The sequence below is a fragment of the Pyrus communis genome, chromosome 15 (assembly GCF_963583255.1).
Source record: "Pyrus communis chromosome 15, drPyrComm1.1, whole genome shotgun sequence".
NCBI classification, from domain to species: domain Eukaryota; kingdom Viridiplantae; phylum Streptophyta; class Magnoliopsida; order Rosales; family Rosaceae; genus Pyrus; species Pyrus communis.
Window position 1 is genome coordinate 23,013,122 of NC_084817.1, and position 24,334 is coordinate 23,037,455.

At 36.1% G+C, this 24,334-nt stretch overlaps 2 protein-coding genes and 1 long non-coding RNA gene across 4 annotated transcripts; 2 read left to right on the forward strand and 1 right to left on the reverse strand.

Annotated features, from left to right (window-relative positions):
* Nucleotides 1-3,771: 3,771 nt before the first annotated feature.
* LOC137718194 (11S globulin seed storage protein 2-like) lies at nt 3,772-6,971 on the forward strand. Of its 2 annotated transcripts, none has more exons than XM_068457695.1 (4): nt 3,772-3,870; nt 4,354-4,567; nt 5,318-6,032; nt 6,486-6,971. In XM_068457695.1, exons 2-4 carry the CDS (start codon nt 4,369-4,371, stop codon nt 6,613-6,615), a joined length of 1,044 nt encoding a protein of 347 aa, XP_068313796.1. In that variant the 5' UTR covers nt 3,772-3,870; nt 4,354-4,368; the 3' UTR covers nt 6,616-6,971. The 2 variants fall into 2 exon arrangements, with proteins under 2 accessions (XP_068313796.1, XP_068313797.1); XM_068457696.1 differs by having other exon boundaries at nt 3,791-4,045.
* Nucleotides 6,972-7,184: 213 nt separating this feature from the next.
* LOC137718767 (uncharacterized) lies at nt 7,185-8,308 on the reverse strand. The gene is made up of 4 exons (XR_011065927.1): nt 7,856-8,308; nt 7,679-7,730; nt 7,457-7,537; nt 7,185-7,364 (listed from the first exon to the last, which is right to left on the reverse strand). It is a non-coding gene; the product is annotated as an uncharacterized lncRNA (long non-coding RNA).
* Nucleotides 8,309-11,072: 2,764 nt separating this feature from the next.
* On the forward strand, nt 11,073-14,437 carry LOC137718638 (11S globulin seed storage protein 2-like). The gene is made up of 4 exons (XM_068458188.1): nt 11,073-11,211; nt 12,203-12,415; nt 12,838-13,549; nt 14,190-14,437. The coding sequence occupies exons 2-4, from the start codon at nt 12,217-12,219 to the stop codon at nt 14,317-14,319; spliced, it is 1,041 nt and encodes a 346-aa protein (XP_068314289.1). The 5' UTR covers nt 11,073-11,211; nt 12,203-12,216; the 3' UTR covers nt 14,320-14,437.
* The last annotated feature ends 9,897 nt before the right edge of the window (nt 14,438-24,334 follow it).

Genomic DNA, 24,334 nt, shown 5'->3' on the forward strand with positions numbered 1-24,334 from the left:
GTAGTAACTTGTAACACCTTACTTCGCCAAGAAGACTAATAAGATGACCTTTGCCAATAAGGATTTAGAAACCCTTCTCGACTGAGACTTGGATAGGTAACCAGTCGGCCTCGACGCAGTGTTGTTTATCCAAATTGAAGGTGTTCGCCGGTTGCCTTCACAGTGCTGTTTATCCAAACTGAAGATGTGTCGGCGGAAAAAGAAAATAAAAAATCTCAAGATGTTTGAGAGGTTTGCGCAGGGCAGCTGTGTGTTGAATTGGAGGTCCTTTTTCCGTTGCCATTGCATCTATATTTATAGGACTGAAGTACTTGCTTTGCACGATCAGATAATGTTGCAGAGTTTAATTGCAACTTTAATTCCTGAAGTTGATTCGCATAAAAAACCAGAAACCAAGGGATATCCTTCAAACTGAGCCGTGGGATTTGTTCCAAGACTTTTCAAACCTAATAAAAGTCCATCTAGACTTATCACATCACATTTCTAGCCCACCTAGGCTTCTCATCTCATCACCAAAACTCCATCAGTAGCCTTTATCCCATGCATGCATAATAAAATGAAATATAATCTCATCATGCATGCCTTATTATCTGATACTCTAAAGACCATCTTCCATCAAACACATGGCATCCAATTCTTGCATGGCATCAGTCAATCACCCATTCAATCTCATCTGTATCTCTTCATAGTCTTTATCTGATCAAAGCTTGAGATATAGTTTGCATCCCATTTATCTTATACAAAAACAATTCTTTACTAAAAGATAATTATTATGATAAAAACCATAATAATATCTTTTAATAACAAATCTTCACCTTTTCATCCGTCGGTCTGGAACTATACTCAACCAATGGCCTCAATTGTATGGACCAATGGTGTAAATTTGGGTCCAAATAAATAGAGATAAACTTAAGAGCAATTTTTTAAATATTTCATAGCTTGCACATAAATGGTTCACACAAGTACATGTGGAGTAATTTTGTAGCTTGTACATAGAGGCTTTTTTATTTTTTTTATTTTTTTAAAAGCATGTTTCACCAAAGCAAGGGCATGACTTTACAATAGTAGGGATTATGACTTTACAATAGCATGTGCTGAAGGCTACTTTATATGCACGATAGTGAAGCAAATAATACAACGAACCTAGTCCTCTCCACTCGAGGAGATATTTCTCCATATATACTTGTCGGTACATCACGTGTCATACTAAGTAAACATCTGATGACTTTATGCTCTTTGTGAACTCTAAATTGTTTAGTTAGCATTTTACAACTGATATAAACAAAAAAAAAAAAAAAAAAAATTATGACGCATATAAATTAAGATAAATTATTGTACTCACGTTATCCAAACCATTGAAAGTAGGTATCAATTATTATATATTTCCAAATGCTTGCATTAGGGCTGAAGGCTACTTTTGTTTTTAATACACAGACAGTGAAGCAAATAATACAACGTACGTAGCCCTCGCCACTTGAGATCATTTTCCATATACTTAGAGATTACATGCCGGTATATTACGTGTCACATTATAAGTAAAATGACATATATATTTAAGCTCTAATTTGGTATTGATGTGCTTCTGGAAAAAAGTGGGTACCAAAAAAACCTTTTTAAGATTTGGTAAACGTTCAACTTTAGTTTTTTTTCATAGTTTTGGGTGAAAAAAAGCTAAAAACACAAAGTTGCGAAACCCAACTTTGAAAAATTGGCTTTTTTTGCTTGCCCAGCGTCTGCGCAAACCGATTTAGCAAGAGGCGCTGAGGCCTTTAATGAAATTTTCCAATACCCAGAATGACCTTTAGCAATTAAATAAATTATACATTGTACCCGTCGACATCGTCGTCAACCCCGCCACGTCTCTCTTCCGTCCTCTCACAACTGTTTATAAATAGTTTATATAAATCTTATAAATACCATAATAAAATAAAAGATAAAAAAATTATTATATAATATTCAACATCATATCTTTTTTATTCATTTTACAAAGTCGCAGTGATTTTACATAAAAATTTACCAAACACTTTAACATTGCTTTTTTTTGCTAAAAGCACTTTTACAAAAAAATTTACCAAATACTCTATTGCTTTATTTCACAGCTGTTTATTCTTGCAGCACAGCAGAAGCATTTATTTTTCAAAGTACAACAATACCAAACCAGCCCAATTGTTCCTTGAAGGTAGCTAGTAAATTTACTTATACTATAACACGTGATGTAAAAACTCATGTTTTGAACACACTAAAATATCTGTCTCACTTGATAGCAATGTATCACATAAAGATGTTAAGCATTTCCTGTTTCGACCATTCAGATATGAGCACAACTTACACGCATTTGCCATTCTGTGCATATATATGCGACCAAAGTTAATGTGAATAAATTTTTCAATGTTAGGAACACGATTCGGTACACCAAGTGACATAATATTGAATTTTTTTTCAAATTTCTAACTAATTATTATTATACTTAGTTTACTAAATCGTGTTCTTGACACACTAAAAATTGTGAGTGAAACAACGAATGAAATGTGGACCCGGATTCTCTATGTGGGGATTCGAAGGATCAATTAATCGTGTTCGTTCATCGTATATTGTGTGGTCAATTTTCTTCAGGTACTCTTTATATTTAATTTTAAATAAAATAATTTAAAATAATTTTTAACCGCACAATGTACAATAAACGAATAAGATTGATTGATTATTTGGATCCTCATAAATAAGATCATGATAGGATCCTATTCCATGAAATGTATAACAAATTAACAATAAAAGGGAGGCCATTCCTATTTTCCAAGAGATGCAGATCTTGCCCCTCGCAACCAATCTATATAATATAATATAATTTTAAATGTTTCTATATCTCTCTTGCATTATCTCACGCGAGGGCGCGCATATATATATGAACTGTTATTAGAACTTTAAAAATCTTATTTTACACTTTTTATAAGTGTATTTTTCTTTTTAATTATAGAAAGTTTGGAGTGCCAAATGAAATTTTTAGATTACTAATAACAATTCCTTATATATATATATATATATATATATATATATATATATATATGTGTGTTAGAACCAATCAAACGTCAAGTGTATATTATATAACAATTTGCACAGTTTTATTTCAAATGTAAAAACTCAACGACAAACACAATATATTAGAACATAAACACTTAATGAGATTATATATAAAATCACAAATCACTGACTTGTTTCTTGCAGATAGAGGCTTGCAGAAGCAATCTCCTAAGACAGAAATTCATCCCTACACCAGTGCAGCAGTCCTTGGACGTCTATCTTGCAGGATACAACTATCTAATCCAAGTTCTTGCACTCGAACTTGGATTCTTGGCGAATTGGTTGTGTGGTTCTCAGTGAAATATGGAGGAATGAATCTGGAAAAAATTGATTCTTGTTTCTGATTTTATTGCCATATATATAATGGCATAATTTGAACTTCTCCAACCGTTTTGCATATCAGTTTTTTTAAAAAAGAAAACCGAAAGCAACTGTTCAATCAGTTTTATCCTTTTGGAAAAAACTGAATCCAAAAAATAAAAAACGTAACTTGTGTTTTTCGTCCATCCGAGCCCAAGAGCCCTCTTTGACATTTAATATATACACCCAAACCCTCCTACTCTAAGGCCCAAGGTCCATGACTTTAGCCCAATTCAATTCAAACTATACGTGAGTGAACTCACTTATAAAGAGTTGTTGTAAAAGGCGTATGGGCAATGTGGGACTGGCAGTCCCACATAACACAGGTTTCCAACAATATGTAGTCGACTCCAATCTTCATATGTATATCCATAGTCAAATTGCTGAAATTTTTTAGAGAGTTTGCTCATCTGTCTTCGCTTACGAAACTTAAGGGTGATACTTTCTTGCCTAGTTGTATCGCTTTGTTTGTTGGCTTTTGTTTTCTGGGTCAGATGCTTTCTTATACTGAGTTAAGATCCTTTCTAAATCCTTGTGTTCGAAACCTAAAAATCGGAAATCTGAGCTGTTGAAGAGAGAAATAGAGATTCATATCCTTAGTTTATGTGAGGTAGTCAAAATAGACTTCATGAGGACTACATGATTTAAAATGAGTTTTCCGGATCTTTGAGTCTATAGGTTTCAGACATAGAGATCCAGAGAGAATCTCAATTCTCTTATACTAACATTTCCTTGGCTCTTTGTCTCTTTTGAGGGCTCTTGTTTTTTATGTTTAAGTTGTGCATATGTAAGTTAGACCAGTTAGATGACAATGTAGATTCTCCCTTCTCCTAGATTAGACTGGTCAAAATGATCGTCTTGTTGTAAAATTAATTAAAAACTGATATTGATCTGGCTTTTTGGATGATTTTTTTTAAGGAAATACTTTAATCAATGGATGTGACGGACTTAACACCCAAGTCAGCTCAAAAGTTGTTTGAAGCAGATGGAGGAGCATATTACATTTGGTCGAGTTCAGATAATCCGGTGCTTGCTGAGGCCAAGGTTGGTGCGGGCAAGCTTGTTCTTCAACCGCATGGCTTTGCTCTTCCTCACTATGCAGATTCCTCCAAACTGGGATATGTTCTTCAAGGTAATTAATAACTAATTAACTACAGCCTGCAAATACATATATAATTAACTGCACTTCTGATTATCATGTTCACATATAAGAGATTTTTCATTGTACTTGGAACATGAGACGGAACATTATATGTCATTATACAATAGGAGGAAAGTTTTTTTTATTCAAGCGTCCATCCAATTACAAAATGACATGTGGTGTTCTACCTTGTGTTCCGAGCATATTGAAAAATCTCTCTTCACGTACATGTGTGCGTATTTTAGTTAACTGTTTTTGTAATAAAAATGGAAAGCAAAGTTTGTTATTTGTTCATCAATGCCCTTATTATATAGCTAGTTATATGATGGAAACCAAGAGTCATACTTATGTTTCTAGACTATAATGCTTATATAATTATCTGTTATGAATCTGAACCACATATTCAATCAATAATCAAGTTGATTAAGGTGACGAAGAAATTCACATAATCTGTAGTTTAGATTTACAACCTGACAAAATAATGATAACAGATGATGTTGGTGATGTTCTTTTAAGAAAGAAACTAATAGTGAATGATCATTAAGCCATGCAAAGTATTCATTTAAAAAAGTATGTTAATTTCATTCATCATCGTCCTTGTTACGATAATCGACCTGGTGATCGATCAGTTGGACCAAAATAATCAACATGATCAATGGTTCAGATTTAGTTATTCGCATGAAAGCATTAAGTTATTAACTATAGTTGAAGATCTTAATTAGAGCACTCATGGTGATGCAGGTGATGATGGACTAGTAGGAATGGTATTCCCTAACACATCAGAGGAGGTGGTGGTTAAGGTTAAGAAAGGAGATGTGATACCAGTGCCAATTGGAACAGTCTCATGGTGGTTCAACAACGGAGATCGCTCTGATCAGGAGCTTGTTGTTGTTTTCTTGGGTGAAACTGCCGGAGCTCAAATTCCCGGTCAATTTTCATACTTTTTTATTGCCGGAACGCTAAGTCTACTTGCAGGTTTCTCAACTGAATTTGTCAGCAAGTTCTTCAACATCACCGAGGACGAAGCTGATGACATCACCAAAAGCCAGACTGGGGTTTTGATCATCAAGCTAGGTCAAGATGAAAAGACCAAAATGCCCCTTCCCAATCAGAAACTCACCCACAAACATGTTCACAACATCACTAGTAGTAAACCTACAGCTACATTGACTGATACGGAATTCCCTCCTCTTAAACAAGCTGGGTTAAGTGCGAACCTCACGAAACTCGAGGCCGACGCGATTAGCTCTCCAATTTACACACCTGATTCCACAGTCCAGGTGATTTATGTTGCTCGAGGGAGTGGCCGGATACAGATCGTGGGTGTTAACGGTCAACGTTTGTTGGACGCAGAGGTAACCGCGGGGCAACTGCTTGTGGTACCAACGTTCTACATGGTTGCTAAACTTGCAGGACAAAATGGGTTGGAGTGTTTCGCTGTCATGACCAGTTCTCAGTAAGCACATTGAGCTGTCACAACACCACTACTTTAATTTCAGTAGTACTTCATTTTTGCTATTTATTAAATGAATCCATTTCGATAATGAACTATAATGAAGTACAAATTATTCTCATTGGACACAAAAAATTGATGCCCATATTAACGCACTCTATAATACTAATACAAGTAGGTCTCACGTATAATTGTGTAATCCATTTGTATTAAAAAGTGAGTCAGTGTTGTATGTATAAATAATTTTATTGCTAATGATTATTATTGTGCAAAATAATATTGAAATGTCACAACAACATTACTTCAAATTTAGTAGTATTTTTTACAAACTGAATTATTGCCGTATGAAACAGTATGTGTATGTATGTGTATATATATATATATATATATATATATGCACGCGCGCGCTCGCGTGTGTTAATTTAGTGATATACTTAATTGGTATTATTTTTGCAGGCCTGTCTTAGAAGACTTAGCTGGGAAGACATCAGCATTGGGAGCATTATCACCGGAGGTACTACAAATAGCCCTTAATATAAGTCCGGGGCTAGAACAACTTCTCAAGTCAAAGATTAGAAAGGGGTGATCGATCATGATCAACGGTTCAACGGCCTAATTATATATCTCTATATATATATATGTACGTATGTATGTAATATTAATAAGCAGATCCATGCATCATGCATGATATATTACTGCAATGCAAGAGTGAGATACGGTCTTTCTGTATGTAATTTTCACTACAAGAATTTAAGCTATAGCACACCCCTTGCATTGGTGCGGATTAAGATGAAAGAGCACCGACATCGGTGGCAATTATCAGCAGCCACCATGCGGCCACTGAATAAGAATCCGATGTCCTATGTAAACATCTTCATTGTAACAAACGCCACCATTTCTACATCCGTGTAAGAAGGTAATAGTACAAGTCTCATTATATTCTATCTTTTTGTTTATTTATTTATAATTAAAAATAGTAAGTAAATCTTGTCAGAGAAAGTGTCCAGATTCCCTTTTTTTTTTTTCCAGAACAGAGTAGGATTTTCTTCTCCTATTCTTATCATCTTCCTTCCCTTCCTGTTTTATTATTTCTATAAAAAAAAAAAAAAATTAATATAAGATATTGATATGATTAAACTGTAACAGTTCAAATAGGAGGGAAGAGGACGCCCTCTGAGCACCCATTGCATTGTCTAATCCCATTATTAATGTCAGTGTCTTTTGATAAAATTTAATATTTTTGCAATCAAGTCCTCCAAGACAAACTTGCAATCAAGTCCTACAATTTCATAAAATACTTCCATCCATCTTCCATCGGTAGCGTTCTTGAACAACCTGGGCAAAATTATAAAAACTTGTAAGATAATATCACATAATCATACTAAATTTAAAATAGTTAAAAACAACTAAAACAAATTAAAATCTACCTCCAAAAGAACTTCATAGTTCATATCTGAATAAATCACTTAAGATCTGATTGTTAAATCATCTTCTGCACTTCTTTCTATCTATCAAAAAAGTTAACAACGCAAAAAAACCACAAATAAAAAAATATCATAATTTACTTAAAAGAGCAACGAAAATTAAATTTTTAGTTAGAATGAAAAAATAAAAGAAAAATGATTATAGCGAAAACAGAATAGTTATACCTCTCTATGCATCCTCCTCAATGCCAAACCTTTTTGTACTCAACACTTTTCACTGCAGAACAACAATCCATCGTATGAATTAACAAAAAATTGCATGCAGAGGAGACCCAGGCGAGATCTGAAAGTATACATTCAAATCTTAGAAGATATGAGCTCAAAGTGGGAAAAAACTCGGACCTGATCTGATACAAAGAGAGGAGAGAGAGAGACCATGATGCATGAGCAGTGTTGGTGATGGTGGATAACGGACAGGAATATGGAAAGGATGGGGTTGAAAGAAAGGAGCTTCAGGGTTGAACTTGAGGTTTGAAAAGAAAGCTAAAAGGCCATTGAAAAAAAAAAAAAACAGAATAGAAAAGCCGGCGATGGACGCCGGGTGCCTAAGCTGTCGACTCTCAAAATGGCAAACTGAATGAAAGCAAAATCGGATCTGAAATTGAGGAAAAGGAAAGAACTCTCATAGAGAGAGAGAGAGAGAGAGAGAGAGAGAGAGAGAGAGAAGCTCCTACAAAGGGAGAGAAGAGCTCTCACAAACGGGAGAGAAAAACTCTCACCAACTCCTCTGCAATCCAAAATAAAACAAAGGGGAGAGAGAACTTTATCTCCTAGGGAAAATGAGGAAGATTGTCTGCCCTCCTGTTACCATGCCCTTCCCATCCTTCCTATCTGTGCGGTCACGGTTAAACCACGTCAAACTTTTATATTGATTTTTTAATAAAGATAATAAAATAAAAAACAATAGGAATATAAAATGTTGACGTAGCTTAACCGTGACTGCACAAATATGAGAGGATGAGAAGGGTACGGTAACAGAAGGGCAAACAATTTGCCTCCGAAGGAAAAACACAAGAGGAAGAGGAAAAACATTGATGTGGCTTAACCGTGACCACATAAATAGAAAGGGATGGAAAAGGTATGAGATGGGAAGGGCAGACAATCCAGATCCGAGGAAAAAACGAAGAGAGATGTGACCGTGAAAACAAAGAGACAGAGGGGGGGAATCAAAGGAGAAAGAGGAAAATGAAGAGAGAGAGTTAGCTGATTAGATTTGGGCACAATATAATAACAATTAAAAAACTTAATAATTATTACTTTGACATTAAAAGAATCTAATAATTATTATTTTGCATGTATAAAGCAAAATAATGAATTTGTAGGTTATAAATTTGAAGAATGACACTATCATCGATGTCGGAAAGCCTAAAGGACACCAAACATACACAACTGTGCAACCGACTCTTAAAAAGACACAGATGGTGAATGGTGTCCCCAAAACAGTGTTCTATGTATGGCCTGTTTTCTAGTAGTGTTTTTTGAATAAAATTTGTGAATGGATCCCAGTGACAATGTAAGAATTCACTATTGATAAAATACAATACACTCTGTTTGTTGAATAAAATTCTGTGAATGATGACGATGTCAATTGTGTACACATAAATCCATTTCACCAAAGCTGAGACTTGGCAAGTAGAGATTATGAGCCCCGCTATCATCTTCCCTTCTTTCCCTCTTCTCATTTGCATCTTGTCTCTTTTCCCTTGCTCAGTTTTTCCTTAGGAAAGCATAATATATATGTACATAAAACATTCATATATGTATGTTCTTCTATAAGAAATAACATATTAGTCAATAATTATTTACATTTGATATAGTAAATTTAATTAATTCATAAAATATATAAGAAATTTACCTAAATCCGCCTAGACACTACCTAGTAACTAGGCGCTAGCCTATCGTTCAACTAGGGTTTAACGTTTTTTAGAACCTTGAAAAATATTTATAATTGTTTAATTATTTCATTAACTGTCAATAAATCTGAAACCTCTCCGGCTTCTTCTCTCTCCCCTCTCTGTTCATCGAGAAATCTTTAACTTCATCTCCTTCTTCGTTCATCTCCTCATTGCCTCCTTTCTGTCGCAGAACTTCGTCCTCCGTGCGCTCTACCGGTGAATGACTACTGATCAAAATTTAAATGAGACTTTTGAACCAAGGAGGTCCCTGTCCGAAATGAGTTCGGTTTTCGTCACTGTTAAAATTTAAATGGGAATGAGAGAGATGAGTTCGATGTTCTTCTTCTGTTGTTTAGATTTCTGTCAGAAGTCAGAATTATTCATTTTGTTTCGATCGTTTGGCTGTAAAACGTTCACCAAATATTGCATATTTTGAATGACCGGCCGACGAAATTAGATCCTCTCCGGACCAATTTCATATGGACCCTCTGGACCATTTAATCCCGACTGTTCACCATAGAACCGACGGTGAGGACTAAAATTTTTTTTTCTTTTACTCTTCGCTCACTTTCGTCAAACACTTCTCGGTTCCCCTCGGCGATAGTTTAGAAAGAGGAACACGAAACGATGAAAACAAGAAATTAAAAGATGAAAATTGAAACACTTTTCAGATTCTTTTCAGATTAGTGAAAAGGATGAAACATTGTATTTTTGGATGTGTAGCAATCTTGAAGGTTTGGAATATTGAAACAGTTTTCAGATTTTTTTGGCAGTTGAAAAATAGTGGAAGGATTGAAAGTTGTAGATTTGCAGCAACCTTGAAGGTCTGGAGCTTTTGTTCAATGAAAATCTAGAGCTTTGCTTCAATGAATTTTCTTGTGGGAGGAGAGAGAAGACAACAGACGAAGTTGATGGGGTGAAGAGTTAAATGCATTATTAATAAATTATTAACTGATTATTCAATTCATATTTCCACGTGTCTTAATATCTAAAGATAAAGCCACGTGCTACAACCACAATCACTCCAACATGTCCATGAATTCCAAGCCAATTTAAACTGTACCACTCACTTCCATATCAGAGATATGACTTTGGGCTTTGATAATAATTAGCCACGTAAGAGATTGCATGCACCTAGGGCTTGATGTGATAGCCTATTCGAACGTTAAGTTAGACTAGTTAGACGCAACCACAATCACTCCAACATGTCCATAAATTCCAAGCCAATTTGACTTTGGACTTTGATAATAATTAGCCACGTAAGAGATTGCATGCACCTAGGGCTTGATGTGATAACCTATTCGAATGTTAAGTTAGACTAGTTAGACGCAACCACAATCACTCCAACATGTCCATGAATTCCAAGTCAATTTGACTTTGGACTTTGATAATAATTAGCCACGTAAGAGATTGCATGCACCTAGGGCTTGATGTGATGGCCTATTTGAATATTAAGTTAGACTAGTTAGACGCAACCACAATCACTCCAACATGTCCATGAATTCCAAGCCAATTTAAACTGTACCACTCACTTCCATATCAGAGATATGACTTTGGGCTTTGATAATAATTACCCACGTAAGAGATTGCATGCTCCTAGGGCTTGATGTGATAGCCTAATCGAATGTCTTCACACAATCTTTTGAAAATTGCACACGTGCCCATTTACTATATATATATATATATATGCATATGTACATGTTGTGGACTCCAGACTTCCTTCATATATCCATAGTCATAGGTTCAATTTGCTGAAAAGTTCTCGATAGTTGGCTCATCTATCTTCACTCACGAAACTAGAAGGTGACATTGTCTTGCTTAATTGTATCGCTTTGTTTGTAGTCTTTGGTTTTCTGTGATCCAGATGCTTTATTATACTAACGTTTCCTTGGCTCTTCGCCTCTGTTGAGGGATCTTGTTTTTCTTGTTTAAGTTATGCATATGTAAGTTAGACTAGTTAGACGCAAGGTCTAAAATATCGATATATAGCCCAAAAATACTCGAAAAATGTTGAAAAATCTCAATCTTGCGCATAGAGGGATTCGAACCCCTCCCATTTTACTCCTTCAACACCTTGATCACCATATCACTTATGTTTTTGTGAAAATATGCTAAAATATTTATATATATGGTTTTGTTTTGAATTCTTTTTGAAAGAAACAAATTTGCACATGACAATGAATCTTTGACAATTTCTTTTCAAGTATCTACTTTTGACACATAGAGATGATGAAGATAGTGAAAATTTTGAACCTCATAGGAACTCTATGTGGTACTAAGTCACTCATGTATCTTACCATGCAATGTATAAAGTGTAAAATATTGTACTAATTCATTATATATAAATGATTATGGTGTGTTTAAACTTCTTTCATTAATTACTACATATTTTCTACACTCACAATGTTTGCTAGCTCGTTATATAATCAACTTAAATCAGTTAAATCCATCATGCAATGCATTTCCTTCAAATTTTTTGTGATAAACTAATAGATAATTGCCTAAATAAACATCCTGCAAAGTTTCAATAAAAATTTCCAAGTTTTTCTTACAATTTCCGTGGTTTTTATTCAATTTTTATCGATATCGATAATATCTCAATATTTCCATCAAAATTTCCGTATTTTTGGACTACCGATATTTCCGATATCATCGATATTTTAGACCTTGATTAGACGATAATTTGAAATCTCTCTTCTTGTAGATCGGATTGGTTAAAAAAAAAATTGTCTTGTCGTAAAAGCTAATTAATAAAAACCGATATTGATTTGGCTTTTTGGATGGTTTTTTTAAGGAATAATTTAATCAATGGATGGGATGGACTTAACACCCGAGTCAGCTCAAAAGTTGTTTGAAGGAGACGGAGGAGCATATTACATTTGGTCGAGTTCAGATGCTCCGGTGCTTGCTGAGGCCAAGGTTGGTGCAGGCAAGCTTGTTCTTCAACCTCATGGCTTTGCACTTCCTCACTATTCAGATTCCTCCAAACTGGGATATGTTCTTCAAGGTAAGTAATAACTAATTAACTACAGCCTGCAAATACATATATAAATAAATGCATTAATAAATATCATGTTCACGTATGAGAGATTTTTTTTTATTACGTCTAGAACACGAGAGAATATCATTGTCATTGGAAAGTTTTTTTATTCAAGTGTCTATCCAATTACAAAATAACATTTAGTGTTCTGTCTCGTATTTCTAGTACACTAAAAAATCTTCTCACCTACATGTTTGCCTATTTTAATTATTTTTTATTTTTATTTTTTGTAATTAAGAAAGATGGAAAACAAAAGTTTGTTATTTGTTCATCAATGCCCTTATTATATAACTAGCTATACGATCGAAAACAAAAGTCATACTTAACTTGCTAGACTATAATGCTTATATTATAGTTGAAGATCTTAATTAGCTCTAATGGTGATGCAGGTGATGATGGATTAGTAGGAATGGTATTTCCTAACACATCAGAGGAGGTGGTGGTTAAGGTTAAGAAAGGAGATGTGATACCAGTACCAGTTGGAGCAGTCTCATGGTGGTTCAACAATGGAGATCGCTCTGAGGAGCTTGTTGTTGTTTTCTTGGGTGAAACTGCCGGAGCTCACATTCCCGGCCAATTTACGTATTTTTTGATTGCCGGAACCCTAAGTCTACTTGCAGGTTTCTCAACTGAATTTGTCAGCAAGTCCTTCAACATCACCGAGGACGAAGCTGATGACATCACCGAAAGCCAGACTGGGGTTTTGATCATCAAGCTAGGTCAAGATGAAAAGACCAAAATGCCCCTTCCCAATCAGAAGCTCACCCACACACATGTTCACAACATCACTAGTAGTAAAACTACAGCCACATTGACTGAGAAGGAATTCCCTCTTCTTAAACAAGCTGGGTTAAGTGCGAACCTCACGAAACTCGAGGCCGACGCAATTAGCTCTCCAATTTACGCACCTGATTCCACAGTCCAGGTGATTTATGTTGCTCGAGGGAGTGGCCGGATACAGATTGTGGGTGTTAACGGTCAACGTTTGTTGGACGCAGAGGTAACAGCCGGCCAACTGCTTGTGGTACCAACGTTCTTCATGGTTGCTAAACTTGCAGGACAAAATGGGTTGGAGTGTTTCACTGTCATGACCAGTTCTAAGTAAGCACATTGGGCTGTCACAACACCACTATAATTTCAATAGTACTTTTTTTGGCTATTTATTAAATGAATTCATTTCCATAACGAAGTACAAATGATTTCATTTGGACACACAAAAAAATTTATGCGCATATTAACGTAATCTATAGATCTCACGTCTAATAGTATAATCCATTTGTATTAAAAAGGATGGAGAATTCTCTCGCCTCCTAATCTCTTCTCTGCTCCCTTTCCTCCTCTTCTACTTGAACGGTTACGATTAAGCTACGTCAACATCTTATATTATATTGATTGTTTTATAGCTAGTGACAATAAGACAAAAATTAATATGTGAGAGGAGAGGAGGAAAATGGATGAGAATAGAAGGAAAGAATTTCAGTCTATTAAAAAGTATGTCAGTGTTGTATGTATAAATAGTTTTATTGCTGACCATTATTGGTGTGCAAAATACTTTAGTTTCAGTAAGAATAAATAATATTGAAATGACACAACAATACTACTTCAATTTCGGTAATTTTTTTTTTCCTTTCTTGATGAAATTATTTGGAGACTGAAATATTGCTGTACGAAACACTGTGTGTATATATATGTGTGTGCGTGTATTAATTTTGGGATAACATAATTGGTATTATTTTTACAGGCCTGTCCTAGAAGACTTAGCTGGAAAGACATCAGCATTGGGAGCATTATCACCGGAGGTAATACAAATAGCCCTTAATATAAGTCCAGGGCTAGAACGACTTCTCAAGTCAAAGATTAGAAAGGGCTGATCGATCATGATCAACGGTTCAACGGCCTAATAATTTATCTTATATATATATAAATAAGCAGATCATCGTGCATGATATATTACTGCAATTCAAGAGTGCGATCAGATCTTTCTGGTTATCTTTATTTTTATGTGATTTTCTTGAATAAAATTCTGCGAATGGATTACGGATGACAATGTAAGGATTCGGTATTAATACAATAGGACATTAAAACTCCTAGAAAAGTAAAAGATTTCAGTTAATAATAGAAATATAATAAGCCACAAATTTAAAGCAAGATACATGCATTATAGCTCTAAAAATGCATATATTTTTTCATATCATTCTAATCCCTTGATGCCATAGCTGCCACTAATTTTATGCAATAATGATCTTGGTCCATGGCCTGCATCAGGTCGCTAGCATCCCTCTTTTCCTAATTACCATAGCAACTGTTATATGACTTCATATAACAACTAGGGTGGAGCTAAGGTGATGCAACCGAAATGCACCCAAGTATTGTTTCATTTCACAAAGCACCCTACTGAAGCTACTACGCATGTTATCTATAGAGGTCCAATTTTCAAAAGAAAAAGCTGGCCACAATCATGTTAGCTACTCTACATGAACAAACACAATGCGTCTCTAGAAAATATACATCCAATCCAATCAGTCTCCGGAAAATTTAAAGGGAGCAAAATAAATGTCAACACATGCTGTCAACAGTTTTTCTTAGGAATTATATTGAACGGGTCGATCCTCCCCTCCCGTCTGTTTTAGCAATTTATCTTAAGGTCTCCGCTCTAAGTGCTCCCTGGCAACAACGGAGGAGCCGACCCACTACCCCGCGCCGAGGCAGGCTTTTTTGTTTCACAATAAGACCTGGACGATTATCCCTACCCTTGATAGCTTATGGGTTTACTTCCATCCCCGATTGGATACTTTTGTTTAAAGATACACGGTACTTTCTGCATTCAAACCGGCCAACAAAATCCAAAAGGACCAGTCCGTGCTCACCGAACTATATATTCGGTCTTCATCAGAAAGACACTAATTGAGTTCTGGTACTGGTGTAACTGCAAAGATTCATGTGCACATCGTTCCAACCATTCAATTTTCAGTAATTACTAATGCTCAACGTGCAAAAAAAAAAGTTGTACCTGTTTGGGTTAATATTTGAACCTTGTGCTGCAAGTGTGTGGAAGCCCAGAGATACCAATTAAAGGGAGACTTGCCCGAGGCCCAAGCATCAAGCCCAGAGACAAATTGGCACCTTCCCATTAATGCATAGGCTATGTGCCTATGATTTAAATGTCAAATGATGGAGACTAACTCACAATCAGCCAAAAAGCACTTTTTAGTGGCAATACAAGTAAAAGCTGATGACTCACTACCCTCCAAGTGCTTTTGGGCAAAGAGCAAAGTCACTGCAGTCGGGCTAATATGCCTATAAAAGGAGGAAGATGCCCCATAGACAAAGACACTCAACCAATCAAACAAACATACAAACTCTACTCTCTAGCCAAATTTACATCCAAAAAGTTGTAATCAACCCAGATCTCAGTCCTTTTCAGGATACCTCCCTTACAAAAGCTATATTTTGTCTTGTTTAGAAGCTATGCTACCACCCCTAGTGGCGTAGTATCGATTCTCTTATGTAAACTAGTTTACCATCCATCCCTTTTTAGCATAGAAACCTCTGTAAACTCAAAGAGAAGTGATTGTAAGAAGTTCAACCTTGCTTGACAAGGTGAAATCTTGCTTAAAGTTCTTTGTGTGTTTTCTAAGATAATAGATCTACTGCTTAAAGTATTCTCCAGCATGTACTCAAGTCATTTTTGCCTGTTTTCCTACTTTAAAAGTCTTATTTGTATCTGGATCTGGTCAGCTTAACGGATATGCTTTCATTTAAAACCAATCAAGAACTAAACAAATGACTTAAGGGATCTGGACTCCCTTCATTCGAATATACAAGACTATGAACTGAAAGTCCTTGGTCACAAGGCAAGAAAAAGAACTTAATGTGGATTTAACCCATCCAAGACAATCCTTTGATAACAAGAAATTGGAGTAACTTGGGGTACAAGTAATCGACTAATCACAATCTTGTTCTACATCTGCTATACTAAGGTAGTAGTGGCACGCCTAGCACTTAGTTAGTTTTGATTGCGAGCCTCAAGGCCTACACCTAAGGCCTTACAAAGGCACCTTTCAGAACTAACCGTGAAATTAATAAGAACCTTGTTCTAACCTTCAACGCATGACATGGAAATTGTATTTGTATTCATTCACAACAATATAGTTGTTCTCCAACCACCTGCTTGCACAATTAGTCTGATATATATATATATATATATATATATATATATATATATATATATCCCCCCTAAGACTTACAAGCTAAGCTTTTACAACAATAACCACCTCACTAATCTTTCTAATCTCGTGACAAGTGTCAAACATCTAACAAGGGTCCTTTGAGCTAGTAAAATCATACTCCTACACACTAATTTGTTCAACCATTTCTGGTATCCCATCATTACCCCGCGTATAGAAACAGACCTTGTCCTCAAGGTTGGGAACTGGGAAATCGACGCTTGAATTCTTCATAGTCCTCCCAAGTCGCATATTCCTTGCAATGATGTTGCCATTGAACAAGAACTTCAGGAATGTGAGAGTTTCCCTTGGTGACTACACGATATTGAAGAATAGCTAATGGGGATGCTTGCAATAAGCCATCATCAGTCACATCAGGAAGTAAAGTTGTAGGAATCACACCAACACCTAATTGCTTATTCAAGCAAGACACATGGAAAATAGGATGCAATTTGGAATGAACTGGAAGTTTGATTTTGTAAGCAACTAGGCCAATCTTTTCTAACACCTCGAGTGGCCCATAAAACTTTGGTTACAGCTTGTGAAATGGACGATGAGCCAATGATTGATAATGGTAAGGAACAAGTCTCAGATAAACCATGTCACCTATTTCAAAAGTGCGCTCGGTGCGATGCTTATCAGCTTGGTACTTCATTCGAACTTGAGCAGCCTCCAAATTGGTCTTGAGCTGAGATAAGATGTGTGATCTGGTTTGCAAACATCGATCCACCATATCAAGCTTGGTGGTACCAGATTCATACAGTGGAACAGCAAGAGAAGGTTGGCCGTAAACAATTTCATATGGTGTGAGTTTCAAAGAAGAATGATATGAAGTATCCTAACTTTATTTAGCCCATGATAACCATTGAAGCCACTTTTTAGGTTGAAAATTGCAAAAGCATCGGAAGTAAGTTTCTAGACACCTATTGACAACCTCAGTTTATCCATCAAATTGCGGATGGTAACCATACGTTAAACACAATTTGGATCCTTGTAAGGTGAAGAATTCCTTCCAAAAAGCGCTGAGAAATACCGGGTCTCGATCACTAACAATTGTAGTTGGCATACCATGTAACTTGAAAATATTATCAGCAAAAATCTGGGCAACCGAATAGGCTGTGTAAGGATGAGACATGGCTACAAAATGTGCATATTTTGATAACCGATCCACACCATGAAGATGATAGTCTTCCCTTTGCAAAGGGGCAAGCTGACAATAAAATCCATGGATATATCCGTCCAAATAGGTCTGAGGAACAACCAATCTTCGATATCAGTTTTCATACATTTCCAATAGAAAGAACGAGAAATCCTCTTATAAGTTTTCAAAAAACCTGAGTGGCCAGCCATTGGGGTGTTATAATGTTCGTGAAATATTTTATCTTTTCAAAAAGTATTAGGACTTAACACAATTCTGCCTTTATGCTTGAGAAACCCATTATCATAATGATATTTAGAAGGAGACATAATCGTGCCATCAAGAAGAACCGAGAAATCCTTGATTTTGGAAGTAATCCAAGGATCCTGTTCCATTTGCCTACGCAAGTCATCTAACTAGCCCATGTAAGGGTAAGATATGGCAAATAATTGAGCCTCAGAATGCAACCTTGACAATGCATCAGCAGCTTGATTTTCAGTTCCCTGTAGGAATTGCATCTCATAATCAAAGCCCAACAATTTAGAAATCCACTTTTGTTGAAACAGAGTATGGGCTCAGTTTTGCAAAAAATACCTCAGACTATGATGGTTTGTTCTGATAATAAAATGGTTGCCCTGAAGATAAGTTTGCCACTTTTTAATGGCATGAACCACTGTAAGCATTTCCCTTTCAAATGCAGACATAGCTTGGGCTCGGAGACCAAGAGCTCTACTTGTAAAGGTTATAGGTCTGCCTTCTTGTTGTAAAATAGCCCTAATACCAGTGTTCGAGGCATCTGTGTCAATAACAAAGGGCTTGGAAAAATCTGGAAGAACTAGAATTGTGGGAGATAACATCGCCTCCTTATGCTTATTAAAAGCCGATGTTGCCTCGGAATTCTAGTGGAAGGCATCCTTTTTAGTCAAGGAAGTTAATGGGCCACAAATCCTTCCATAACCTGGTATAAACTTCCGGTAATACCCGGTCAAACCCAAAAATCCCCTCAAAGCTTTAATTGAAGCGGGTAAGGGCTAGTCTTGAATGACTTAGAGTTTTGAAGGGTTTGCTGCAACTCCCTTTCTGTGATACCACATGCCCCAAGTACTTGATCTGTGATTTACCAAAATCACATTTGGATTTCTTAACAAACAACTTATGATGCTGCAGTACTTGAAAAACTGTAGTGAAATGTAACAGATGGTCTTCCCAATTAGAACTGTAAACCAAAATATCATAAAAAAAATACCATAAAAAATTGTCACAAAAAGGGTCTAAATAGCTCATTCATTAAACTCTGAAAGGTTGCTGGAGCATTTGTGAGTCCAAACGGCATCACGAGGAACTCATAATGTCCATTATGTGTTCTGAAGGCTTTTTTTCAATATTTGCCGGGTGAACTCGATTCTGATGATAACCGGCACTTAAATCAAGCTTGGAGAATAACTGAGCTTCAAATAGTTCATCCAACAATTCATCAATTAAGGGAATAGGATATTTATCCTTGATAGTCAGTAAATTCAAGGCTCGATAGTCCATACACATCCTCCAACCATTACCCTTCTTCCTAATCAACAAAACAGGGGAAGAAAAAAGACTATTACTGGCTTGAATGAAACCATAATCTAATAACTCCTAAACACATTTCTCAATCTCGGACTTTTGCATAGGATTGTATCTATAAAGTCTTGCACTAGGTGGGTTACTTCCTTCCAAAAGTGGAATCTTATGGTCATGAGATCATGATGGCAGTAAAGTGGTGGGTGACTAGAATGGTGATTCAAATTGAGACAATAATGCATCCAATGCAGCTTGTTGAGTGCTAGATAAATCTCCCACTGTGGTCACTTCAGTATCCAAATCTATAAGAAATAAAAACTTCTCCAAAAGACCCCTGATTCAGCAGTCTTTCCACTTGACAGGTTGTTACTGACCTTGGTGCAGGAGAATGAGAACTATATAAGCAATAATTATGTTGGCCTAATGAAAACTCCATTTTTAACTTCTCAAAATCCCATAGAATGGGTCCTAAGGTTCTCAACCATTGAGCTCCCAAAACAACATCACAACCACCCAGTTGCAACACATATAAATCCGAGATATATTCATAATTTTGGATATGTAGTTTGACTTGAGAACAATACCCCAGACTTGAAACAGTACCCCCATTAGCGGTCATGACATCAAATTTCTTAAGTGGAACTATTTTCCATCCCAATTTCTTTGCCAAGGCAAAGTTTATGAAATTGTGAGAGCTTCCCGAATCGAAAAGAATCACTGCAGAACAATGCTTAATAGACATGAGGACTTTCATAGTCGGAATACTATCCGGAGCAGAGACCCCATACACAGCACAAGCAGTAATGCGAGCATTCAACAATTCATCATCCCCTTCTAACACAGTATCAACATCAAAGATCTCGTCACATCGATCAGACAAATCAAGTAACAAACGTTGCTAGTTTTGGTAAACATGGCCTTTAAACCATTTTGTAGGACAATAATCATAGAGACCATTTTTCCGACGTTCCTTAATTTCCTCAAATGACTGTATGGACTGGTGTAGCCTTACTGCCCATCGAATTGTGCCAAGAAAATTTTGGGTTTTTAGAGAAGGGTCGGACCTTAGAATTTGCAAGTTTGGCATTGACTTGTAAGGTAATAGCTTAAGCCTCGTAAACATCCAATGGTCGCAGAAGCTTCACATCATGACGGAGCTCCGACTTTTATCCCCCAACGAAATAACTCTTAAGCATCGATGAAGCAATCTTATAGGTCCGATTAGCCAAACATCTGAACTCTGTTATATAATCTTTAACCAATCCAGTTTGTTTCAATTGAACCAAAGCTTCAGAGAAATCCTTAAATTCTGAAGGACCGAACTCACGACAGAAAATCTTAACAAAATCAGGCTAATGGGGAAAATTCTTGAGACAATTCTGCCATTGAAACCATTGAAGAGCTTCATGGTCCAAATGAAAGGACGCCAATTGAACCTTACGATCGTTGGCGATCGAAAAATAGTCAAAGAAATGTTCCGCCTTATAAACCCATGCTAAGGGATCGTCTCCGTCAACAAATCTTGGAAAGTTAAGCTTGATCGGTGGTTGACGAAACTGAAATTGAGAATCTTGATGGCAGAATCGATGATCTGGACGCTGGAATGGAAGATTGGGATCAAGATTCTGATCACTAAAGGTTTCTTCCGAATCAATAGGATTGCCCCCCAATTCTGACGGACCCATACGATCAGCACGATCACGGCTATGTCCTTCCATAGAAATAAAACGAGATTCGACCAACGAGAGACAAGTATTGATCGATGCCATGAATTTGGTCATTTGGGTTGCGAGATTCTGGGCCAATTCTTCAATTCTGGAGTTCGAAGCTTCGAGGGCAGTGACGCAAGCATCCATCTTTGTGGCACGAGTGGTTGCTCTCGGCATATGCAAAGGAAACGTGGGATCATAATTGGTTGATACCAATAATAAGAACCTTGTTCTAACCTTCAACGCATGACATGGAAACTGTATTTGTATTCATTCACAACAATATAGTTTTTCTCCAACCACCTGTTTGCACAATTAGTCTAATATATATATCCCCCTCAGACTTACAAGCTAAGCTTTTACAACAATAACCACCTCACTAATCTTTCTAATCTCGTGACAAGTGTTAAACATCTAACAAGGGTCCTTTGAGCTAGTAAAATCATACTCATATACACTAATTTGTTCAACCATTTCTAGTATCTTATCAGAAATGAAGCTAAGAAGAGAAACGCAAAGCCCAGCTATATATGTTTACGATATAATATAGTTCTCATTGACTAAGAATTCTACAAGGATAGAACCAATAAAGGAGAGTTAGATAGAACCAATAAGAACTATGAAAGGTATAAGATAGAAAAGAATGAAGTAAAGAAAGCCATGAGCGAATAGAAGCTAGTGACTTTTGACGACATGTGTAAGCAATTAGATACCAAAGAAGGAGAGTTTAAAATCTATAAAATGGCCAGAACAAGGGAAAGGAAGACAAGACTTTAACCAAGTAAGGTGCATCAAAGATGAGAATGGAAATGTTCTGGGTACGGAGAACGTGGTTAAAGACAGATGGATAGCTTATTTTCATAATCTTTTCAACGAAGAACATGACATGAGTACTTTTTTGGGTGAGTTGAGTGACTTGAAAGAGTGTAGAATTACTTCTTTTACAGCCGAATTAGGAAAGAGGAAGTGGTTGTAACTTTGAAAAAATGAAGCACAGAAAAGTAGTGGGTCCAGACGGTATACCGATCGAAGTGTGGAAGATCTTGGGAGATACAGGTGTAACATGGCTCACAAACCCTTTCAATAAGATTTTAAAAATGAAGGAGATGCCCAATAAGTGGCAAGAAAGCACTTTGGTGCCGATCTTCAAGAATAAGGATGACATATAAAATTGCATGAACTATAGAGGTATTATGTTAATGAGTCACACAATGAAGCTCTAGGAGAGGGTAATTAAGCATAGACTGAGACAAAAGACAGGCCTTAGAGAATCAATTCGGGTTCATGCCAAGGCGCTCGTCAATGGAGGCAATCTATCTCTTATGAAGATCGATGGAATAATATAGAAATATGAAAAAAGATTTGTACATGATCTTTATAGATTTAGGAAAAGCGTATGATAGGGTCCCAAGAGAAATTCTTTGTAGGATTCTAGAGAAGAAAAAGGTATGAGTAGCATACAGCAAAACAATAAAGGATATGTATGATGGAGTAATTACTGCAGTAAGAACTCATGGAGGACAAACTGAAAGCTTTCCCATACCATAGTGCTACACTAAGGCTCAACTTTAAGTCCTTACCTTTGCGTTGGTAATTGACTAGTTAACGGGACATATTAAAGTGATATCCCTTGTGTACATTTTTCACATATGATATAGTGCTGATAGATGAAACGTAGGAGGCAGTAAATTTGAAGCTTAACCTTTGGTGGGAAGTGTTGAAATATAAAAGTCTTCACCTAAGTAGGTCAAACATAGAGTATATGATGTGCAGGTTCGGTGAAATGGGGGCCCAGACGAGATAGGGGTGAAGATTAGAGATTAGGAAGTATCAAAGAGTGAACATTTTCGTTATTTTGGATATTTTTTGCAAAATAGCATATAATTAGATGAAGATCTCAACCATAAAATAAAAGCTGGATGGAGGAAGTGGAAGAATGAATAGGGTGTCAATAATGTGATTAATTTTGTGTTTCTAGCAATAGGTATATATTTTTTAATTTACAAATTCCAAATAGTTAATTTTAGAATGATTTACAAATTACAAATAATATGCTACATCAGCACATAACATAAATTTTGACAAAATTATCATGGAGGATCATACTAATTTTCGACACCCATTTTTAGGGACTACATTGATGGAGTGAGTCAAATTTCATGGACCATTTGTGAAAGAAAAAAAAAAATGAGAAAATGGGAGTCAATTGAAGTGAGTGCCAATTGTAACGACATATTTTGTAATTTTTGTTTATTTTAAATGGATTTAAGTATCACAATACATGATTGATCTATTTATAATTAACATAAATATTTTTGATATATTTTGTAAATTTTTATTGATTTTATACAAAATCATCCAGTTTTATGTTTCTAAATAACATTATGTATTCTTTTTATAATTAAAAATTCCAATAATTAATTTTAGCCTGATTTACTTCAAATATTTTGTAGCTCGAACATATTCAAACAAGTACATGCTCAGTAATTTTTTGGCCTGATCGTCGCATACCAATTTATTCATGTTATTACACATACAACTATTTATTAACACTCTTTAGCATAGGTGCATGAAATGCCAACCGTATGATCCACTAAGAAACTTGTAGACATTTGATGGCACCGTAGAATATGGGGAAAAGGCCACAGTTCAACTTGCCACATATTAAATAAGTTGAAAATCATAATACGCATTATGAATATACAAAGAATAAAAAACTGACTAACAAACCGAAGAAGAAACTGACTACAAAATTATATTTTACCACCTCATGTTTGAGATCTATTGCAATCTCATACAACATCTTCAAAACATTTCACTTTCATACCTCAAGTACTATTTTATTTCAATATAATACATCTGTTACATTTTCCATCTATTGATCCGTTAAGAGTTGACGTGACTGCCACATTTGTGCCATGTGGCTGCTAGATTGTGGCACGTGGCAAAAATAAAAAATAAAAATTATGTATTAAAAATATTATAATAATTTACCCTATTTATAATTATTTAAAAAAAAAATTGAAAACCCAGAAACCTATTCCCCCCGACCATCATCCCACCACCCTACCCCCACCCCCACCTTCCCCGAGCCCTTTCTCCTTTTCACCCCCACCCATTTTCTCCCTTCTCTCAGATTTGCTACCCCACACACCATTCTCTCCTTTGCAACTCGCACCCACCCTCCCTTATCTCCGCTACTTATCATATTTCCCAACCCTTTCCTCGTAACCCAAACCCACCCCCACCCCCCATC

Coding starts and splice junctions, on each gene's coding strand:
- LOC137718194 (XM_068457695.1), top strand. CDS start 4,369: ATGGATGTGACGGACTTAACACCCAAGTCAGCTCAAAAGTTGTTTGAA. Junction 4,568..5,317: donor ACTGGGATATGTTCTTCAAG/GTAATTAATAAC, acceptor ATGGTGATGCAG/GTGATGATGGACTAGTAGGA. Junction 6,033..6,485: donor GCTGTCATGACCAGTTCTCA/GTAAGCACATTG, acceptor TTATTTTTGCAG/GCCTGTCTTAGAAGACTTAG.
- LOC137718638 (XM_068458188.1), top strand. CDS start 12,217: ATGGATGGGATGGACTTAACACCCGAGTCAGCTCAAAAGTTGTTTGAA. Junction 12,416..12,837: donor ACTGGGATATGTTCTTCAAG/GTAAGTAATAAC, acceptor ATGGTGATGCAG/GTGATGATGGATTAGTAGGA. Junction 13,550..14,189: donor ACTGTCATGACCAGTTCTAA/GTAAGCACATTG, acceptor TTATTTTTACAG/GCCTGTCCTAGAAGACTTAG.